Raw genomic sequence first — 22,863 nt, 5'->3', positions numbered from 1 at the left:
AAATTTTAATATACCATGAATGAACCATCGATATGTTTAAATTGAATTATTAAATTAAATGTAGCCTACGTAGGATTCAATAACAAAATCTGAAAAATATCGACATGGAAATTAAAAACATTGTAGTGAACAAATATAATTACACTTATATAGTGTTTTATAAGGTGATGTGTGTAGTTATTGTATAGTTTTGCTTTTTAGAAACGCGTCATTTAAACTAAAACATCTTCGATTAGGTCGAAGTACATTTAATTTCACAACAAGTTTGTATAACATCTAGGGTTTAATCGCTTTCTTTTCGGCATTCAAAATCACCTCAGAAATCAGTAGCGCATGAACTCACTGCGCATGCGCGGTTTCTCTTGCCAAATCGCTCAGATTTGCGTAACAATAATGTTAGAAAAAATTATGGGAGCTTGTAAAACTGCTGCACATGCACAATGTATATCATTAACAGATAAGCAAGACACAAACGCAAAGGCAAGGCTCGACTCGGCTCGCGATACACCAAGTTTATTACTTTCTTTGGGGAAAAGTTGGAGAAATATATTCAGTTTTTTGTTGGTATGTTTTACGTGATTTAAACTAGCACCACTACAGCCTCTTACTGTGAATAAGCGCATGAAATGACTGATGAAGCAGGGAGCTGCTGTGCTTTAATGACAGTGATTAAGTGTCTGCATTACAGTGAGCTATTCTATATTCATATTAACTGCAATGATGTGACATCCACACAATGTTGTTGCCTGGGTTCAATCCGTCATAACTGTCCTGCAAAAGAAAGATTAATATGCTTCTTCTTCTAAAGCTCTGATAATCACTTTATTGTGACTGGTGCTGATTCTGATTATGGTAAATGTCAATGAAATGACTAATTTGTACTTTATAGAGAGGAATTATTCAATTTTCATAGAGAAAAAAAACATGTACAGAAAATATGCAGCATAAATAAGAGTATCAGTTAAATTCAGAAGGGAGTAATGTAATGCACAATGCAAATTACTTTATTTTTTAAAGTGCTTTATATTAAATCAATAACAAATAACACTGCTTAATGTGTTCCCTTTAAATAACATGCATAAAAAGTACAATAAATTGTTTGTGTATAACATTTTTACCAATATGTATTTAATAGAAGTAAGCAATGTTGGCCTATCTTAATTTTTTTTTAATCTATTGCCATTTTTTGAATTATTATTTGTGTAGTTGATTATATTTATGTAATATTGGTTTTGCACATAGCCTGTTTTAGCAGACATAACAGTTGTTTACACTAATTAAAGGTTTCCTGTTCTTTGTGAATTACATTACACCTTTTAATAATTTTAAATATATAATTAGAAATGTATTGATGTGATTATTGCATCATATCACATCATCTCAATATGTGGTAAACTAGTTAACGTTGATGTTTTTAAAACTACAATGCGTTTGGAATATTCACTTCAGACGAAGTGATTGATGAGGAGGTTTGACTTGAACCTGCAAAGGTGAGGACAAATCACATGAATGAGACAGAAAGTACAAGGAGATGGAGTAACATACAGAACAGAAGCATATTATAGAAAGGATATTGAGCATGAGGCACATCAAGAATCACAAAGACCGCAAAAGAGTTTTTTCTTTTCCTTGAGCATTTACAAAACATTATTTCCTCCATTAACACTAAAGCTCTCTGTGTAGTTGCTGAAAATGTACACAAATACTACATTAACATACAAGCTGCAGATATTACATTCATGTGAAAGAATCATACTGAGCAGTATTTATAAAAACAATATTTATTTGTCACGTTCCAATTGACTTTTCAACTGAGGGTACAGAGACAATACTGAGGATGCTAATAATGAGGGAAAGACGGCAAATCAAATTCATACAAGCAAATGGAATGTGGTACAAAAACAAAAGTAGGCATAAATACAAAACACAACTGACAGCACAGCCGTAGCACATTATAAAACTAAAAGAGAGATATCTAATTTACAACTCTACACCTTTGTTAAAAAGGTCAAGCTACTTGGATGTGAGGTTCAGTGCTGCAAATCCATACAGTACATGAGTGGGACCCGTTACAACTAATGCAACAATCGCTGTACTAACCCTCGCCAAGTAAAGGGTGACGCCCATCACAATTTGAGCTTCTTCTTGCGGCCACGTGCCTCTGAGCTCCCGTCCTGCTTGCGTTTCTGGGCCTATGGGAAAAGAGGGATAAGTCATTAAAAAACTGCTCTACAGCTTCTGAGCTCACTCTTCAATGTCCCCCGGAATTTCTGTGATGAAGAATACGACAGGCACAAGCTCACCGAAGATGTGCGAGGGCCCCTCTTCTTCTTCTCTGCTTTCTCTCGCTCTTCCAGCTCCATGTTCTCACGTTCGATGAGCGTGATCAGTGTGTTACATCTCCTCTGAAGCTCCTGTGGTTACATAACAGTATTAAGATATTTTGGATACAGGAATATTGCTCGTGACTTTACAATCCACATAAAGCTCACCATGGCCGTGCGGGACTTGAGGAACCAGTCGAAGCGGAACTGGGGCGAGTTGCGTATGCACTGGCGCAGCTCATCGTAAACGCTCTCCTTGTCAAAACCCAGTTTGTGCAGCATGCAGATGAGAAATCGATCCTCCTCCTCAGTGTAGTTCTTCCCTTTGTTGGTGCCGTATGAGATCCTGAGCTGATGGAACGGTGCCTTATAACGGCCAATCTGGAGAGAGAAAAACTAAACGTCAACCCTCTAAATCAGTGTTGGTTTAGTATCATTGATATACTATTATAGTCTGTAATATTTTGCATTTAATTAAATTTTGTTTTCATTTCAATCTTAGTTGAGTTTTAGTAATTTTGTCGGATGTTTATTTCAAGTGACAGGGGTTAAGGCAAAAAAAAATCCCAAGCCTGAACTTTTTTCCGGGGACGGGGCAGCACATGCAAAACATGCAATGACTGTGACAACTTTAACATTTGAAAGGATACTATGGCAAAGTTATTGCTTTCTTTATTCAAACTGATTTTCTTTTTTATGAATATATGATTGACCTGCAGAATGAAAGCTGTATCATACACTTGGAAAATTATGAGCTAATCATCACTTATCGACACTAGGGGTGTGACAATACACTTAGGTAATGAGATGAGACAAAGTACAGATACTTGGTTCACTAGAATGTGACAATATTTTAATACTGTTTTTAAGAAGTTTTCAATAAAATGTTTCTTCTTTTTATTACAAAAAATAAAACAATGCAGTTGTATTTAGAAATATTTTAGCTAATCTAGGGCTGTAACTAATTATTTTGGTAATCAATTTATCTATTGATTATTTTGACAACTTAGTAATCCTTTTTTTTATTTTGTGAAAACCAGGCTTTAGTATGACTATTTATATATAAACTAACAATGAGGCAATAATAAATGGCTCAAATAAAACATCAAAACCAAGAAATTACAAGATTGTATTGAACAACACTGTAATATGCCTAAAACATGAACATAACTTAAGTACATTATGTATTAAAACAAATACCTGCAGAGGGCGCCAACGGCCTGGTGACGTTTCACTTAACAGATTGATTAAACAGTGTTTAAATCCATTCAATTTAAATATTTGGCCACGTGCAGAAACATTTATTTTGAAATCGCGATGTACAATACAATACAATGCTGTGTTGGCAAAGGTTTATAAATGATTTACGTTTCAAATCTAGTGAGATAATGCACACGTTTTTTCCAGATTAAAATTCACAGCGTATACAGAGGAAGAGTTTAGCCCCTTTCACACATACAGTCTTTACTGGTGAATTACTGGTAAAGTTACCATTAATAGATCACGTGTGAACAGGAACTTTTCAGAAATCCCCGTAAATGTGTTTTGGCAATCATATCATTCTTATGGAGATGCCATGATTACTCTGAGCTGTTTACAAAGCTTCGCTGCTTTATAATTAGCTTTTCTATGTAAATACGCGCTAGATGGATATATTTGACCATTTGGCCTCACAGCTTTTTGCCGTGCTTCTCCATTCATAGGCTCTGCAATTGAATACTATTACACGCGTCTCGTGTTTATAAAAGCAAAACATTCTGACTGGCTACTAATGTTAGTTACTGTTAGTTAATGTCATACCATTGGTAGGCGAACGCATGGACTCAAAAGTTATTATTATTTTTCATGTAGGATTAAATGCTGCATGCCAGAAATCCGGCACGGTGCCGGAGAACTTTAAGCCCTGCATTGAGAAACAGAAGAGTGACTCACTTTAGAGTCCAGTGCTTTCTTGATGCTGATCCTCCTCTGGATTCGGGCCTCTCCTCTCTCGATCTGAGCCATGATCTTCTCAATGTCCTGCAGCTCATTGCAGCGCTCCCAGAACACAGCTGCACACAAGAATCAAACACATCTTAATCATACACTTGCTGTCTACTGTTGAGCTGTGCGCTGGTGGATGGCACATCGACATACCAGAATATTCCATGACCTCCTCCGGCGTTTTGCCCTCGACCTCACGGGCGATGTTCTCGATATCGTCTCTTCCCCACTTCTCATTGGCCTTGATGAACTGATTGAAGTCACGTTTGGTCCAGATAGTAAAGCCCTGAGTACAGAAGACATACTGACATGAGCTGCTACACAAACATCACCTCATGGATTCTAGAAGGTGGAAACAGTGGACAGCACAATTCAGAGAGTTTAATGTTATCACACGGAGATCAATTATACTTAAAGGTGTCCTGTAAACATGAGAAGATAAGGAAGTACCAGTGGGCTGGAGTGTGGGATTTACCTGTGACAGGAGGTTCTCCTTCTCCTCCAGTTCTTCCTCATTAAGTGGTTCAGCTTCATCGATCTTGGCCTGTTCCTCTTTCTGCATTTGGGCTGAGTTGGGCAGATCGGGGTTTCTTGGCACCTGTTAGCGCAGTGACATCACGCATTATGAACTTTAGTAGGAATCATTGCTTCGGAAGAGTTTTGAACAAAGTGTCAATTTTGTTGACGCCAACCTGAAGCTCAAAATATAGACACACCTTGTAGCCGATAGTCTTCCTGTAATACAGGATCTCTTTTTCCAGCAGCTCAAAGAGCCGAGGGGGAAAGAACTGGAAGTCTTGAACATTGGGCTGTTTGGGAGGACGGGGAGCCTGAGGGAACAGGAGAAAGGCCATTAAGACTGCTCTAGGGTTTCCAATTCAAACGCTGATTACGCTCAACAGCATTAGGGCTAATAATACCTTTGGTGCTTTGGGCTCGCTGACACGCAGGGCCTCTCTGAAGTAAGCATCTACAGCGTAGTTGGCCTTGCGCTCTCTCTTGGGTGGCTCAATCCAGTTAGTGATGACCTGAGGAGGAGGTGAGTTCAGGTCGGTCTGTCATTTTCAACCACAAACTATAATGACAAGTACTTGTTGCGATTTGTAATGCATTACCTTTTTCTTTTCTCTGTAGTCTTCACCCTCAAAGTTGTACACGCTGTTCTCTGTGTCCATGGTGAAGTTCCTCAGCGAGCTTTCGCCAAGATTAGCCAACTTTTCCTTCATCTCCATGGTCTAAAACAACCATTAGAAATGTTAGAAAGAACATTTCTGTAAATGAGCTGAAACAAACTGGTTGCTTTTACATTTTAGTTCAGCTTTGTGAAGTAATTTCTCTAGATCAGGTCCTACCTTCTTCTCTCCTCTCTCCAAGATGGCATCAATGTCTTCATCGGTGATCTCGCTCTCCTTGGAGGCGAACACATGAGTGGCACCATGACGAATGATGGACAGCATCTCGTCTTTGCCCAGTTTGCTTGTGTTTGGATCGACCAGCCTGCCTGTTGGGAGGAAACGGTATTAACTATAATAATACAGTCACGTCAATTTGAAAAATTTGAAAATTAATTAGAAAAAAGGAGTGACTAAATGTAATAAAATATTATATAGCAACTAATAATTATCAAATAATCATACACATACAATCACATGAATTGTAATTGAGAATTGTACATGTTTACAATTATTTTACAATTAATAGAGAGACAGACAGAGACAGATAATATATATATATATGAATTATAAATTTTTTTTTTTTTTTATATTACTTGGAAGTAGATTCCTGTTTGTTTCACGTCTTACCTTGTTGAATGACAATGGAGTCTAAGCGGAGCTTCATTTCTGCACGTTCCACAATTCTTTCCTCCACTGTATTGTCCGTGATAAAACGGAAGACGCGCACCTGCTTCTTTTGACCAATCCTGTGGGCACGATCCTACACAAAGAAAATCCAGTGAACATGAAATACCACTCAATTCCAGAGAACATCTGATGCTGCTTTGGAGAGAAGGACTTTTTAATCAATTCTGGCAAAGGGAGAAAAGCTACACAAGTGTAAAAAATAAAGAAAACCTAGAATAGACTAGAGAAAAAAGGTCAGTGTGCATAGTGACCATCGCCTGAAGATCCACTTGAGGATTCCAGTCCGAGTCGTAGATGATGACGACATCAGCAGTGGCCAGATTGATACCAAGACCTCCTGCTCTGGTGCTCAACATGAACAGGAACTTCGAGCTGTTGGGCTCGTTGAAGGCATTGATGGAGATCTGAGGAGAATGTTAAAGACTTTATCAATCAATCTCATTCGTGTTTAGTTATTACCGAACGGTTCAGTCATGACGGAAGGCAGGTTTATATTTATGGCTGTCTGTAACTTGTGCTGTGCAACAAGAAAGTCTTGTTTTTAAAACACTTATGCATGCAAACACACTATAGGGAGCATATCATGCAAATTCATCATCATACCTGTCGCTCCTCATGAGGAGTCTGTCCATCCAGACGACAGTAACAATAGTTACGCCACATACAGTAATCCTCCAGAATGTCCAGCATCCTGGTCATCTGACTGAAGATCAGCACACGGGAACCTGCACGAATGAAGAGAGAGGCATGTTAAAAGCAACATGTCAAGACAATTTAACATTTTCCCCAGTGAAGTACATCTTGCAGTTAAGTGGTCACCTTGCTCTTTCAGCTTGGGCAACAGCTTGTCCAGTACTGCCATCTTTCCGCTGTTGACCACCAGGTGGAGGTCGGTGGTGTAGGGCGGGCCAGGCTCTGCTCCGTCGAACAAGTAAGGGTGGTTGCAGCATTTCCTGAGCTGCATCAGCACATTCAACAGACGCATTTTGTCCATCTTCCCAGCAGAGTTCAGAATGTCAATGTCTTTCATCAAAATCTTGGTGTACCTAAAGGGAAATAATAACAGCTCCTTATTTGTCTGTTGATTCTGATACTTTGATGTATACATCTAAAAAATTAAAATAAAATGCACAACAGAGATATACATTAATATTTACCATTCTCGCTGCATCTTGCTAAGGCCAATATACATCTTGGTTTCCTTTTTGGGGAGGAGAGACTTCTCCACATCAGCTTTGATACGTCTCAGCAGGAATGGACGGAGTACCTGTAACATTTCATTATTTAATTTTAACAAACATATTTTCATGAGATTCACCCACTGATTCGTGCTATAAATGTCTAGATTGGAGCCGAAGGAAAATCAACTCACAGTATGTAAACGTTCCACCAGTTTTGTGTCTCCCAGACAGTTATTGGTGTCAAACCAGGAATCAAAATCCTGCACAAAATGGAAAGGCAGAAGGCATTCATAACCGGTTCAGCAGCAAAAAGGGGATTTCAAAAGAAAGTTAATCGGCTCTTATGCCCATGACAACATGTGCATGTGCCAGTGTTCTTGCGGCAATATGCAAGAAAGAAGTGGCACCTCTGAGGAGTTAAAGACGTCAGGCAGCAGGAAGTTCAGCAACGCCCAAAGCTCATGGAGGTTATTCTGTAGAGGGGTTCCAGTCAGCAGCAATCGATTTGTGGTCTTGAACTCTCGCACGATCTCTGAAAGCTGAGAGAACAAACTTTACTAGTTACATTTAGACTAGAGGAAACCAGCGACTGTTTGTGGAAGACAGATGAAACTGCAAACCTTTGATTTCTCGTTCTTGATGCGGTGAGCCTCGTCAATGACCAGGTATCTCCAGTTGAACTTTTTGAAGACGGCCCTCTCGATAATGAGCATCTCATAGGAGGTGACGCACACATCCCACTCTCCTGGCAGCAGTGTGTCACGGATAAAAGCCGTCTGCAACCAGAAGCAAGTTATTAGATGGGGATAAATTCATAAGTGTTCAAGCACTAATTCACAATAAGATCAATGGAAAGCCCTTCTTACTCTTTCATTTCTGTCACCGATGAGGCAGACAGCACGCAGAGAGGGAACCCAACGCTTGAACTCGTTCATCCAGTTATACAGTGTGGATTTAGGCACCAGAACCATGTGTGGTCCAGGAATGTTTCTATAATGCTTCATGTAGCCCAGCAAAGAGATGGTCTGTAGAGTCTTGCCAAGACCCTGATGGGACAAGAGAAGACAACAAGTTTGAGATCTTTGTTATGGACACAAGTCTAAAATATTTCAACAGCCAGAATCTGGTTTTTAATTATAGGAGTTTCCATAACTTTTACAGGCTCGGAATCAACAATTATATCCTTCAAAACAATGATATTTCTATGTTGTTTACTAATAAAAGGACAAGGAAATGGTGAGGGGAGTCATACCATTTCATCAGCAAGGATCCCGTTGATTCCGTTCTCATAGAGGGAAATGAGCCAGTTCAGTCCACGCACTTGGTAGTCTCTCAGTTTGCCATTTTTCACATCTGTTAATAAATGTTCATTGGCAACAATAAGCTTTCATTGAAATACCAAGAGGCCATTGACCTGATTTCAAATAAAAACACTGTTATAGGTGTTTATTACAGAGATTAAGTGTTTTAATGCGCGTTTAACTCACAGGAAGGCGAATCGTCAAAACGTGTGCAAACGCTGGTGGCCTTGCTGCTCTCACTCAGGAGCTCTTCATCCTCCTCCTGCTCAGTCCGACGGTGGCGGTTACTTCAAAACAAGGCACAGCGAATCAGCAGGGAGTGATTATCTGATAGACACATCACTAACACAAGGAGCAGACACTACTGGAGTTATGAATGAACCAATAATAAATGCAATATTTATGACTGATGGGGGAAAAACGGTAATTGAAATTCTGATTTAAAGTGCTTTTAAAGTTTTGCTCTGCTTGTTTGGAGAGATGCACAATTTGGCCAAAAATTTAAAAGTTTAATAATAGTCACTAAATAAAAATATATTATATAATACCAAAAAAAACATCCTAACAGAGCTGCTTTAAAACAATCTGTATTGTATGAAGGATTATAGAAATTAAGGTGACTTGACTAAGCCATATCGTGAGTTTACTTTTATTTTGATTAAGCATGCAGCTCTAGTATGGCTATGCCATGGCTACATGCCGTTAAAATCGATAGAGCAGAACAAAAGTGTTTTCTGTAGTAAAATTCCCACTGATTTTTTATTAACATACATTTGTTAATCAGTGGTTTCACCGTCAGTACAATTTTTATGCAGAAAACAAATGGGAAAAATAGTTTTGAAAACAATTCTGCTAGAATAGTGTGGTCAAACTCACTCTCCAGCAGAGAGCAGGTTCTGCTTCTCGTCTTTCTTAATGCGAGGGCGGCCAGGCTTCATCTTCAGAGGAGAAGTTGGGGTCTTCTGGGCAGCTGGTTGGATGAAATGAGCAAACAATTCGGTCTGCTTTAGGAGGTACTCGAATCTGTTGGTCCGATCTGTTTTCTGTTGAAACAAAGCAGTAGAAGTCAAAGTCTAATTATGGGTCAACATTCTTGCAAACTGTAATATTTATAACTCAAGTAATTTTGATTATTATGGAAGGCTAACACATTACCACTTTTTCTTCATATCCACCCGGCTGGTCCTTTTCCTTCGCCGAGGGAGGTGATGACGACTGCGCTTCACTATCCATTGCGGTATCTGAAGCTTCATCGTGACCATTTTCTGAGCCATCATCCTTGAATACAAACAATAATGTAATTTAAGCTTGAACTGCAGAAAGACAAAAATTATATATACACAAAAAAGGCAAGACTGATGGACTGTTTCTTGTGTTGTTTTGATATTTCCTATGAAACTGGAAGTTTGTAAAAAACTTAAGTAGTGACAGATCATTTCTTCTGTATTGTGATGCACACCTAATCAAGTTATGGCATTTCGATTGAGAAAAAATGTGGTCAAACTAAAAAAAATTAAACATGGCTGGTTCATCCACAGTAAGATCTATAACAGGTTTAGAAAATAGGTTCAAGTTTAATTGCACGCAAACTTTAAACGAAAGGAATATTTTCACTCAAGCAGCATTTGATTGGACAATACTTTGCATACGCCCACGAGGGCTCGATTACGTCATCGACTTTTTAAGTCTGTTTCCTCAACTAAAAATACATTTAAATGCCTACATTTGCTATTTGTCAATTTTAACAATTAGACTAGCATGCAAATGACATCAGCGTTCGATCAGAACTTCACTTTAAAACAAATATTAGTACAGTTTAAGAACGCAGTTACTAAAAGCAGCACACATATTTAAAAATACGTCTAAACGTCAACCAAGTAACGTGAAGCATTAAGGACACTTTTGTGGTGGCGGCGGGTTCAACTTCAGACTCGCGCCATAGGAACGTCACATAAATGAAAACCCACACTGCGGAACTTTTAATTTGTATTACATGCACAATAAGAAGAGTCCAAATGTTTAACTGGAGTTCAAGACAAAGATCCCTGTCTGGTCAAAATGTAGTGAAACGTGGTTAATTTAAAGTAACGTTACCGTTCTTAAAGTAACAAAATATCAACACCATTGATTGTCATATTAAGTTTATTCAGACGACAAAAACATATCAAATTGGCCATCTCTCTAACCCCTTCCCTAAATCTGCCAATTTACCAGTGTAAAAAAGTGATCAAAATGTTGTTGTGAGTGTGATAATGGACGCTGATCTGCTCATCACCTAACGTTATTCATCTGAGCCGGAACAATAACGTTAACGTACATGCTAACAAAAACTTTTTCAGAGACGCGCTCGGATGGTTTATCGGCGCTTTGTTTCCATCACCATCAGTCCGTGTTTTAAAGTCCCAGATGAGCTGGAATGTAATTATTAGTGGGATATGATGATAAAGAAGGGCTCACCTCTGCCGGAGCAGCCGAGTGGAGTTGGCTCGGCTCTTCCCGCGGCTGCTGCTGTTCCACGCTGCTTTCTGTTTGGGACATGATGGGCTGGCTAATTCCGTTATTTCGTTATGGATACGAGTAATTCCGTTTAAAATACGTACGAAAAGCCGAAAAAGTATATAGGTTTGATTGGGGAATTACAAAATATTGCCCAAATAGAGCAAGCACACCACGCGTCATTCACGGCCCCCGGCTTTTCTGTTGACACTGTTCCCGCAAAACGGGCCTGGACACAGACTATCGCGAGATTTCAGCCGTGTGTGACGTCATACGTACAGTAAAAAGGGAAATGCAAACCAATCTGCGCTGTTTTGGTATAATTTCTATCTGATAATTATTTTATGTTTTGAGGGAAGTTTTTGTTTTTGAGGGAAGTTCTTATTTTTAATTGCTGTATACTGTTTGGTCATCCTTGAACCCCTGTCTCTCCATTTGTTTTTTTTTGTTTTTCAGTTTGTAATGTATTAAACACCCCCTTTTTCTTTTCTTTTGTTGTCATTGTCTATCATTTTTATTTGTTGATATTTGTATGAGCATTAATAAAAAAGACCCAAAAGACCCCCAAAAAGGACGCGTTTATTACTGTATCTTACAAAATGTTACATTCATACATTTTCAAAGATTTATTATTTTATTTACATTAATTGTATTGTTGTTTTATTTTCTTAAAGCTGTTGGTATGTATTTGAATTCTTTAAAAAAAACTCTCAAAATTAACTAGCTTGTAAAACATTTTAGTTAATTTAATATATTTCATATAGTGTACTAATCATCTTATAATTATATTGTTTATAATATTTGTCTTTTAGTTGCTAAAATAAAGTTTGTGACAACTTTCCCTGATCTCCTATTTACCATGGTATTAAATAATAACCTCATTCATATACCATAGTATTCATATTTTGATGTAAGTTTGATAATACCATTATGCTTTTCATTTCTTAATTTTATTCGGACACCGTGATAGCTGTGTTATATTTTCTAATCAAGAAACCCAATGGAATTCCTTTCCTGCCATAATTTGTAAGCGATTTAGTGCATCAAATTTTTTTAATATATATATTTTTAACAGGATTCCAAAATACACGAACAGAAAGCTGGATCTTTCATGACACATAAACGGCAATATTATTCACTTCTGTGATGTTTGAGCGCGCGCGCGCGGAATCTGACGGTGTGTTGAGCGCGCGCGGCGTCTCGCGCAGCAGAAACAAACGATCGAGATCCTTTTTTAACACAGACACATGTTCCATTTTCAGGTAAATGGTTTCTTTTTTACATAGTACACGTCAGAATTGCTCTTTTTAAAGAAAAGTAATGAGAAAAGTGTTATTTAGAAGATTTGTACTCAGATTTTGATGGATAATTGTCGCTTTGTTTTTCGACCCTAACGTTACCTACAGCGAGCTAAAATGGTTTGTGAGGCCTAACCGTCAGTTCCTTCTGGTCCTGATATTGAACAAGACGTACAAGCTTCGTGAAATTTATAATAGCCAACTGTTCATAGCAAATTGCCGCTGTTTTGCTTTGAGTGTGGCCCAGATGTGTGATATTAAACATTTGGACTTGTTAGCATGTTAGCGAGGCCGTGCTAGTAACGTTACGTCAACTAACTTAACCGGGCAATTCAACGTTAACGCACTGCGATCACTTTCAGTTTCCAAGCAGTTTTAATTTATCTCGTCACTCTAAGAATGATGTTTTCGGAGCATAGATGTTTTTTTTTTATATTCATGTTTTTTTTTTTTTTTTTGCAGTTTTCTAGAACATTAGATGTTACTGCAGTTTGTTTCCTTAGTATTGGTAACAGTTTCTAAGAAGTTATTCATTATTTTTAGTTGATGAAGGACCTGGATGATTAACACTAACCATGTTAGTCTTTGATAACAGAAGCACAGTATGTGGCTGCAGCAGCATCTTTCCTTAAGACCAGATGTCTATGTTTTCCACCTCCATTGAGCCCTCTTTTTTATTACATTAAATGTATATATTTAGTTTGGCTTCTGTGTTGTTTTACAGTCTTTTGACGATGACTGCACCCTGGAGGAGGAGGAAGGGTTGGTAGAGGAAGAAGATGAAATTGACCAGTTCAATGATGACACTTTCGGTGCGGGTGCAATCGGTAAGTTTTCCGACAATCCTGGAATTATGAATTTACTCTACAAAGCTTACTGTATCATATTTGAGACATAGACTTCTAATGCCTCTAAATTACCAATATGATCAAAACCATTGAAAATAACTCTTTGTACTCAATCTTAGCCTTTAGATCACTGATTGATAGTTTGTGCTTTTTTTGTTTAGCAAGTTAAAGGCATTTTAGTGTAATTTTAAAAACATCCACCTTCATGTTGTTGTTTTTTTTTTTTTTTTTTTTTTTTAGAAAAATCATGTTAAAATGTAAGGTTTATTAAGGAAAGTTTTCATGCATTGCATTTTATGTTTTGCCTTCGATAATAAAAACTTCACAAAACTAAGTACTTAAAAATCATTTTACTAAGACATATCACTGGGAAAAATAGTATGAATACTGTTATTTATTTGCATTTTATCTATGTAAGATCTCACTGATCAAAACTTTGTTACTTTTTGGTATAAGTATCAGCAACTGCGCCAAATTGCATATTTTTGCTCACTTTGGGCCTTTTTGAGCTCTATACTCTCACTGTGTCGTAGTATATGAGCCATAAAAGCTTGGTGTATCAGATATGATAGAAAACATATGCAAACATTAGGCATGTATTTTGTCTAAAGGTTACATTTTTAATAATTAAGGACTGCACTGAATTTTACCCCAGTAGAATTTAGTAAATCAGCTGTTAATGAAACACTGCATACTTAAGGGCCAGTGCTAACTATAAGCAGTTGACCTCTACAATATGAGGGGCCTCCATAACCGTACCACAGTACAATATAGGTAATTGCATATGTTTAAAGGGTACCTAACATACACATTTTCACCTAATCTCATGTTAATCTTGAGTACCTATAGAGTAGTACTGCATCCTTCATATATCCCAAAAGTCTTTAGTTTTATCATATTTATAAAAGAAAAATACAACTTTCTGATTCTTTCCGAGCTCCTGGAGGCATGCCGTAAGCGGAGCTATAATACTGATGTTTTGTGTAATTTCCATTAACATATATTTACTTATGTGCTGATTTCCAACAAAATACAGAAATCTGATGCAATTGTACTTGCATGAATGGGTTTTTTTATCACAGTGATGGCTCCATGTTTTAATAGCAAACAATGTGCAAATCCAGCATCGACTTGGGCCTTGTTTATAAAACATTTATCTTTCAAATGACCAGAACACAGAGCAACTTGCTACACTCCGTTACTGCCCCGGAAAAACTGCATCCACTGTTCATGTAACACTGGGTTCTTTGGGAAGGTGAACACCAAAAATGCACTTATTTGGAGGCATTCTCGAACAAATCCTAAGCAGCGCTGTCGGTGATTTTGAAGCACGTTGATGTGCGCGGTCTCACTCTCCTCTATAAGGAGTTCCCTTCTCGTCTACGTCATTAAATCCACAATCGAAAAAAAAAACAGCCGAAACTTGTACCAACCCGTACACTGCCCTGCATATTTTAATAAACTACAAATTGCTTAATTGCTCTAGAGCTACATTATCTTTCTCAACAAGGACTGGTAACATCATTGTTTAAGAATTAAAGCCACAGCTTCACTTTTAATAGAGAAATGCAACAAAACGGAGGTAATTATTATGTGCACAGCCTCTCTCCTCTCTTTCTCTCTCTCTCTCTCTCTCTCTCTCTCTCTCTCTCTCTCTCTCGTGTAAATAAACACTCGATAAATTACAATGTTCTGAGAAAAGAATATTGAAGTGGAGATCGCTGAACTGTAAGCTAACAGGTGTTTGCAGAAAGCAAGCGTGCACAGGGTTGCCAGGTTGACAAAGATAAGTAACACACTTAACAGATATTTAATGGGTATTGTGCAATGTTTTGGGGATAACATCTTTTTATATAAGGCAACCCCGGTTTTGTTCCTGTGCGGTCAGATTCAACCTTGTTGTAGCCTATATATTAAGCTCTATTCATTATTTTTTAGAAACCTTGCACTTTTCTACTAAATTTTAAACCATATTCTTGTATTCAAATGAAGCACTGTCCACTGCTGTGCACGTGTCAAAATCGATACAGGGCCGGCTGTATCGATTTTCGTATCGTCAAATCTCTGTGACTATACATTGTCGTATAAATATTTTGAACACAGCCCTAATTGGCATATCAGATTGTAACATCACCTTGTGTTTTTTTCCTCTCTAGATGATGATTGGCAGGAGGAGCATGCCCGCCTCGCAGAGCTTGATGAGCTGGTACGAGACGAGGTGCATGGAGCAGGTGACGACGCCTCTGTTGATCTCCCTCTCGGTGGCAGCGATGCCCACTCGTCGGCCCATCATCCACCCTCCTCTTCCTCCCGGCTTTACCCTAACATAGATGAACGGGGTGGTGACCTTGCGGAGTCACTGACTCACCTCATCTTGGGCTCGGATCCTGCTATTGCTGGAGTGGGTGCCGCCAGCTCAGACAGATCTCTACGTCCTCTGATGCTGTCCGGTCAGACTCCTCAGCCCTCGGGATTAGCTGGACAGTCGTCTCTGCTGCTGAACTACCAACAACAGCAGCGTGTCATGCATAGAGGGCCGGCTCCTCTTTCACAGGTTTGTGTGATGGTATCACCATAAAATAAAGCTGTTATTGATATGAATTAGTTTGCAAATCTGTTTATGAGCATGAAAATGCCATCATCAAGGTGTGGATTGCAGCAGTTAACTTTAGTTAACAGTTATTTTAAGGGTTTGGCAATATGCTACATGTTTGCCACGTGTAAAAAAGGGCTGCACAATTAATTGAAATAAAGCCAATACACTAATTATTGCATTGCAAATACTGTTATTTTAATTCCGTATATTTGCTATATATTTAATAGTATAACACAGTACTTTGTGCTTTTACGTGAGCAATTTATAATCTGGTGTTTTCAACGTTTTCTTAAATACCTGTTTGAAATATTTTTTTTTTTTTTTTTTTTAATTAAAATTACAGTAGTAATATTTCTCGTTTTAATATTTTAAATATAATAATCAAGTTGAGAGATTAACATCTCTAGATTATAAATTGTAATGTTTTTTTTAATGTAATTTTAATGTTTAAAAAACACATTATTTTTCAAATACGTGTTTGAATGAGCCATTTTAGGTGTGTGGCAGAGTCTTAAACTTTTATAAAGAATATCTCTTTGGATTTGTGACCTTAGTCTTTGCAACTTCACAGATCTTCTTTATGCAAGAGCTTGCAGGTTCCAATTGTGTTTTCTTACATTGATTTTATGTTTAGTCTGCCTTAAATGCAGGTGGATAAAATAGCATTTAAACATATGTAGGAGCCTTCAGGTTAAATTAGCAGCATGCCTAGGTTTATTTTATGATGTGTCAAAGAAAACAATGCAAATTTGTCACTGTGATATTTAAATATTCATTATAAATTACCAATATTTCCTCCCCATAGATAAATTCTCACAGTATTTGGGAGAACAGTATGGGCTTCAGTCCTGTTAGTTCTGGACTACTCACTCAAAAAGAGGTAAAGCACATGTATATACTAAAAAAGCTTCCTTGAGTTTGCTTGATTATCTTTCTGTGCTGTTCCTCTAAATGTCTTCATTCACTACTCAGGACAAAACACTTATGTCCATTATCAAAGAGGTTGGGCTTCCGAATCGGCCTCCAGCACTGAGCAGAGAAGAAGGGCGAGATTTATCTGAAAGGGTTCCACCTCCTCGCTCCAGCTCACCTGTGATTGGAAGTCCACCTGTAAGAGCTGTACCTATTGGAACACCTCCAAAACAGCCCATGAGTCATGTCCACAATCAGCAGGTAAGATGACATCACCATTTAAAAATGTGGAATTATTAAAAAATAATAATAATAATTATGGTTTTGACTTGATTGCATTTTAAAATGTATTCAAATCATAGGTAGTTTATTTTTAAATAATTATTTTTATCAGTCAGAGGAACCATAAATTTTTTAATGAAACAACAGTTCCGTTAGCTAAAAAAATTATGCATTAAAATTGTTTAAAAGTGTACAAGAACATGTACTTTTTTCTTCTTAATTTACCCAAGGAATTTGTATATGTATGGATTTAAAATTTATGGATGATACAATGATTTACAGTGAATTAAAGTGGTTCACTGACTGCATGTTTTTGTTTCATTTCTTCAGAATAATCACCCTCCAGCCATTCATGTGAGAGCCTCTATGCCAATGCGCTATCCACCTCCCTTCGGTGAACGTCTGTCCCCCAACAACCTCCGGAGCATCGCTGTAAGTCCCAGATCACTTCAGAGTAACTCAATTCCAACAGCCTGATGGTGGTGCTGTAATACATTGCAAAGCTGTTTACTCTTTTCCAGAGTTTGATGCCTATTTAAGGGCTCTCTTTAGGGGACATGTGGTTTCATATCTATTTTGATATATATTCCCTCAGAGCTCACAGTTGACCCATCCTCCATTCCCTGCTGGTGTTGGTCCTGTTCTGTCTCAGATACAGAGAGCCCAACTTCTCAACTCTCAGGTGAGCTAATGAGACCGTAATTGTAAACACCATTTAGTAAGAGTAATTCTACAGTTTCCATGTTCAAAACATAGAAACATGGCAAACTTTCTTTTTATCTTGTGTTACGCTCTTCATGTTGGCCAGTTCCAACGTGGTCCAGCTCCCACATTATTACAGGGAGGTGTCGGGGGTTTCAGGCCATTCTTTGGGCAGTCTGGCCCTAGGTTGGGTCCCCATGGGCCACCTCTCGGACACGTACCCATCCGTCACAACACCACCCACCTCCACCCACAGCACCGCAGGATGCTCAACCAGAGGATGCAGAACAGAGGCTTGGGGTGGGTACCATCAGTCCTCTCCCTGGATGAAGCACCACTTTGAAAGGCCTCATGTAAAAGTTTCTGTGTCTCTCATACACTCAGTGATCACGTCGGCGGGAGAGGTGTTGGAGACAGGAGAAATAGAGATCCTTACAGCAATCTGATGACACAAAGAGAGAAGGAATGGGTAGCAAGAATCCAAATGATGCAGCTGCAAAGCACTGATCCATATCTGGATGACTACTATTACCAGGTAATCACACTTTTACCTGTATTTACCCAAGACTGACGCATCAATTCAAATGAAAACCTTTGCTTAAATTCTTCAATGCTTGTTAAACTGTTTTAAACAATCAGACAAGGCTTGAGAAATCAAAGTTTATCTACAACCTTTAAAGTTTAGTTATTTTCTGACTTTTATTTTTTTGAGAAACATCATTGTAAAATGTTGTGGAGATATTGCTGGTTTATAGTGCTTATCAATTATTTTGCAGAATTATTATGAGAAGATGGAGAAGCGTCAGGAGCGGGACCGAGACACCAGGAAGGAGCACACCACCAAACTCATCACTCCTCAGGTGGCTAAACTGGAGCACACCTATCGGCCAGGTAAAAAAAAAAAAAAAAGACATGGCAAAGTGGCCTTTATTAAAAAATGTGTGTCTTATTGCTCTGTAAGCAGGGTCCAAAATTCATATTTAATTTATTTAATAAAATTCATATTTTATTTAGTGCATTTCTGTCAGGTCATGATCCGTTCTAATGATGTAATACTCTGTGATTGTGTTTGTCACAGTGCAGTTTGCCGGCTCATTAGGAAAACTCACTGTCTCCAGTGTGAACAATCCAAGGAAAATGATTGATGCTGTGGTGACCACTCGCACTGATGATGAGGTCCGCACTCTTTCCCCTCACCCCTTTTACATAAAACCACTTATTAGGCTGTTCATGATAAGCATTTTTTGGTTACTTATGACTGAACCCCCCCAAAAAAAACACTCAACTCTCTGGCCCTAGTAATGCATTTACTTCTTGAATAAAGGGTTTATCCAAAAGGTGCATGCTATTATAGTAGGGTTTCCTTGTACAAATGTTATTTTGTAATTTTTCAGGAAAAAAGAGAAAAGCAAGTGTGGAACAAAAGACGGCAAATCCTTTACACTGTGGAGAAGGTAAGAGTGGAGAAAAAAAACGATTCTTTTTTTTTTTTTTTTTTAATCCTTGGTATTTTTATTCTGATTCAGGTGATTTTAATATAACATTTTTTAATTTTTTTTAAAGACCACATTATTATTATTATTATTATTATTGTTATTAGTCCTAATTTAGGGCTCAATGCTAAGAATTGTTTTCTGCTTGCCCAGTCAGTTAAGTGGTTCAGTTTGATTCATTTTTTTGTCAATTTTCACTGGCCACAAATAAGTAAACAAATTGTGCTGTTTTCATAGTTTTTGCCCTATGTAACCTTATATTCTAATAAAAAGGGTTATGACAAACATTTTAGATTCCAGTGAAATGTCACAATTCTCAATCATTTGATACCACAACGATTAACTATTAGCCTTACCAACATAACTAATTATCTTTTGCATCTTCTTGTGCTTGAATGGTTTAAAATACTTGAATGTTTAAATGGCAAGACTGAGAAATGTTTAAATGGACAACAAATAATAATACAATATAACCTGTATTTTTTATGATGCAGATGTACAGTCTATTATTAGAAGTGCAAGACTTTGAGAAGACGTTCTTGCAGACCCCTGAGCACCAAAGAGATGTCCTGCTAGAACAGCATAAAACCCACACGGTGCAGCTCTACAACTCCCTCCGAGAAAAAGAGTGGGACGACCGGTGAGTGCGACAGGAAGAGCCACACGAGTACAGGCCTGTTTGATCACAGTGGCCCTCAGATGGGTGTCCAGACTTATTAACCACATCAAAGTGAAGTCCTGGATCTTTAGACTTCTCCGCTATTTTTGAATGAGCAAAAAGCAAAACATGAAGCAATGTCTACCTAGTTGAGAAATAGTTTTATGATCATATTTTTTAATAAACATGCATATTTAACATCATGGTTTGCTGTAGTCAAGAGCTGTGTGGAATCACTGATATTAACAACTGAAGGTTTGTGATTGTAATGACCTACTTTCCTTCCTTCTGCAGAGTGAGCGATGAGCAGTGCTTGATGATCATGTCTGTGCGAAAGGGGAAACGCCTCATCTCCAGACTCCTCCCCTTCCTGCCACAGCCCCACGCTGCTGCTGTTGTCATGGGAATAGCCAGGAACCTTCCAGCCCTGGCCAAGAAAGACAAACAAGACCAGGTACGATCAGAGATGAGTAGATCTTTGTGTGCTCTCAGAGAAGAGAATAAGATGTGGAAAGTTCTATAGGTTATGATTAGCACTAGGAAAAGGAGTCCGTCTTCTCATTTGCATGCTCTCTCTCATAGGTACTGTGTTGGTTGGTAGAGCCAGTGACGGCAGTAATCCAGTCCTTGTCGAGTACCTCCCTCACCGATCTCCTCCAGGAGCTGCAGGGCAGGGAAGGACAGCTACCCCTTGTGCTGCAAAATAAGGTATCACTGTCAAATTGTATACATCTTTTATTTTTTTAATAATGGCACTGACATGCTGTCTTTTTGTTGGACTAAACAATGATATTTCAGTAGCATGTGTTGTTGTGTTTGTCAGTTTGGAGTGACGTTGCTCTATCTGATTCTGAGTGAAGGAGAGAGGATGCAGAGCTCCGATCCCAACTGTCAACTCATGGATGATAACCGCTGGTGAGCATCTGTCAGTGTTTTATTACCCATTTCCACTACATGCATGCTAGGTATTCCACAGGTTTTCATGTGTGGCAGTATTTCATCATGATTCGATTCATGTGTCTCGTAACGTTTTTTCGTGTTCTTCTTCCCAATCTATTCTTTCTGTTTCCAGGACTGAATTGGTGTTCTCTGTGACGCGGGAGCTTTTGAAGGTCCCGTCCTCTGCACTCTCAACACCGCTGTTCACTCCCCCAAACCTAGTGTCACTGTTCTCTCGATATGTGGACCGGCAGAGACTCGAGCTCTTGCAGGAGAAGCTACAGTGAGTTTGTCCACTGAAATACACACAAGCTCAAGATTTGAAATGGATATAAGACACTGAGACTGATCCATATTTATAAAATATTCAATATTTAAGATGTATTACCTGTGTATATTTGTGATTCCTATTCTTTTTGGTTTAAATATACTGAGATTAATGGAAATCACACAAAAAAAATTTAAGTAAAAAAAAAAAGCACATTTATATATTTTATTTTATTGTCATAACAATTTATACATGTATATGCAAAAATTGCACTTTTGTTTTTAGAGCTGGTGAAATTTATAGACATCACATTTGAGTTATTTATATATTAAATATATGTATGCATGAGCTTTTGATTGAAGTAAGATTTTTGCTAATATATAATCACAAATATAAAACGAATACTCCATATCATTCTGAAAGTGAAGTGACATTCAGCCAAGTATGGTGACCCATACTCAGAATTTGTGCTCTGCATTTAACCCATCCGAAATGCACACACACAGAGCAGTGAACACACACACACACACACTGTGAGCACACACCCGGAGCAGTGGGCAGCCATTTATGCTGCGGCGCCCGGGGAGCAGTTGGGGCTTCGATGCCTTGCTCAAGGGCACCTAAGTCGTGGTATTGAAGGTGGAGAGAGAACTGTACATGCACTCCCCCCACCCACAATTCCTGCCGGCCCGAGACTCGAACTCACAACCCTTCGATTGGGAGTCCGACTCTCTAACCATTAGGCCACGACTTCCCCAATTCTGTCATAAAGACAATGTTTTATAATGTTTGGTTTTGTGTTCATTGTTGGATGTGACCAGATGAAGGAAAAAAGGAATGGATCAGGTCATTTAGGCCTTTCATTTAGATTGACTTGTTTTTTTGTGTTTTTTCAGGATCACAGCCCTGACCAGGTAGAAGTGACTTCAAACGTGGCTGTTGTTGAGAGACTGACTGTTAATGTATTTGTGAATGAGCAGATGTATGTGATTTGTTGGAGGGTGTGGCCAGTTCACTTTTCCTTTATTGTTATAAGTCACAATAGCTAAGAATAATGTTTAAATGGTAATAAACTGTTGTCCATAGGTTTGTCAATAAAGGCGATCAGGTTTATGTATTTTAGCTTCCATTAGGTCAGCTCTGAACAGAAGAGGCAGGAAAGGGACCGCAGCGTGTGGCTGTGAAATGGCTCAATCATGACAAACATTCGACCTTATTTATAGACGCACAGATTTGAGGATAATTGTGCTGTACATTAATATCTTAATTTTTCTTATACACTGCAGCTTGATGTATGTTTGCAAAAGAGTGACTGTGCAAGTGTGTCTGTGAGCTTAAATGAAAGTTTAAACAAAGGTATTCTTCATTTTTAAATATCTTGACATGATGGCTGTGATGAACATGAAATTAAAACTTTCTATTATACAAAGATTGGTTGTAGTTTTTTGGTCTTAGTGGAGTTTCCTATACATCTGGAAAACCTTTATAAAAGTTATATTTTTTCCTCCCAAATTCTCATTTTACTATATTATATGCGATGGTGATTCCCTTTTTTTTCCTAGAAAACTTGTTAAAAAAATTCCCTTATGCAACTATATCTTCAAGAAGTGACAAGTACTAAGAATCCACATCATAATAAACAAAAATGACAATCTTATTCAACATGTTTTTTCCCCCCTTATAGTGTGTTATAAAATCTCACGCTCTCTGTGAGTTTGTC

At 38.1% G+C, this 22,863-nt stretch overlaps 2 protein-coding genes across 4 annotated transcripts; one reads left to right on the top strand and one right to left on the bottom strand.

Moving 5' to 3' along the window:
- Positions 1–1,765: 1,765 nt before the first annotated feature.
- LOC132142772 (SWI/SNF-related matrix-associated actin-dependent regulator of chromatin subfamily A member 5-like) lies at positions 1,766–11,386 on the bottom strand. The gene is made up of 24 exons (XM_059552881.1): positions 11,109–11,386; positions 9,807–9,929; positions 9,528–9,694; positions 8,838–8,938; positions 8,603–8,703; positions 8,217–8,396; positions 7,971–8,126; positions 7,758–7,889; positions 7,542–7,610; positions 7,327–7,436; positions 6,989–7,215; positions 6,773–6,894; positions 6,421–6,573; positions 6,110–6,242; positions 5,660–5,808; positions 5,423–5,542; positions 5,228–5,335; positions 5,024–5,137; positions 4,783–4,905; positions 4,461–4,593; positions 4,257–4,375; positions 2,493–2,705; positions 2,304–2,414; positions 1,766–2,192 (listed from the first exon to the last, which is right to left on the bottom strand). The coding sequence occupies exons 1-24, from the start codon at positions 11,187–11,189 to the stop codon at positions 2,127–2,129; spliced, it is 3,111 nt and encodes a 1,036-aa protein (XP_059408864.1). The 5' UTR covers positions 11,190–11,386; the 3' UTR covers positions 1,766–2,126.
- An 867-nt stretch (positions 11,387–12,253) lies between these two features.
- On the top strand, positions 12,254–22,572 carry LOC132142774 (protein PAT1 homolog 1-like). Of its 3 annotated transcripts, none has more exons than XM_059552884.1 (18): positions 12,254–12,409; positions 13,170–13,272; positions 15,450–15,847; positions 16,695–16,769; positions 16,862–17,062; positions 17,414–17,515; positions 17,679–17,765; positions 17,892–18,085; positions 18,170–18,320; positions 18,562–18,676; positions 18,864–18,961; positions 19,180–19,239; positions 19,773–19,918; positions 20,231–20,390; positions 20,519–20,644; positions 20,760–20,851; positions 21,009–21,158; positions 22,040–22,572. In XM_059552884.1, the coding sequence occupies exons 1-18, from the start codon at positions 12,395–12,397 to the stop codon at positions 22,059–22,061; spliced, it is 2,295 nt and encodes a 764-aa protein (XP_059408867.1). In that variant the 5' UTR covers positions 12,254–12,394; the 3' UTR covers positions 22,062–22,572. The 3 variants fall into 3 exon arrangements, with proteins under 3 accessions (XP_059408867.1, XP_059408866.1, XP_059408865.1); XM_059552883.1 differs by lacking the exon at positions 12,254–12,409 and adding an exon at positions 13,035–13,085 and having other exon boundaries at positions 17,688–17,765; XM_059552882.1 differs by lacking the exon at positions 12,254–12,409 and adding an exon at positions 13,035–13,085.
- Positions 22,573–22,863: the final 291 nt, after the last annotated feature.

This window comes from Carassius carassius, chromosome 6 (assembly GCF_963082965.1).
Source record: "Carassius carassius chromosome 6, fCarCar2.1, whole genome shotgun sequence".
Taxonomy (NCBI): domain Eukaryota; kingdom Metazoa; phylum Chordata; class Actinopteri; order Cypriniformes; family Cyprinidae; genus Carassius; species Carassius carassius.
The sequence above is the reverse complement of the archived record's forward strand: the minus strand, read 5'-3'. Positions and strand labels throughout refer to the sequence as shown.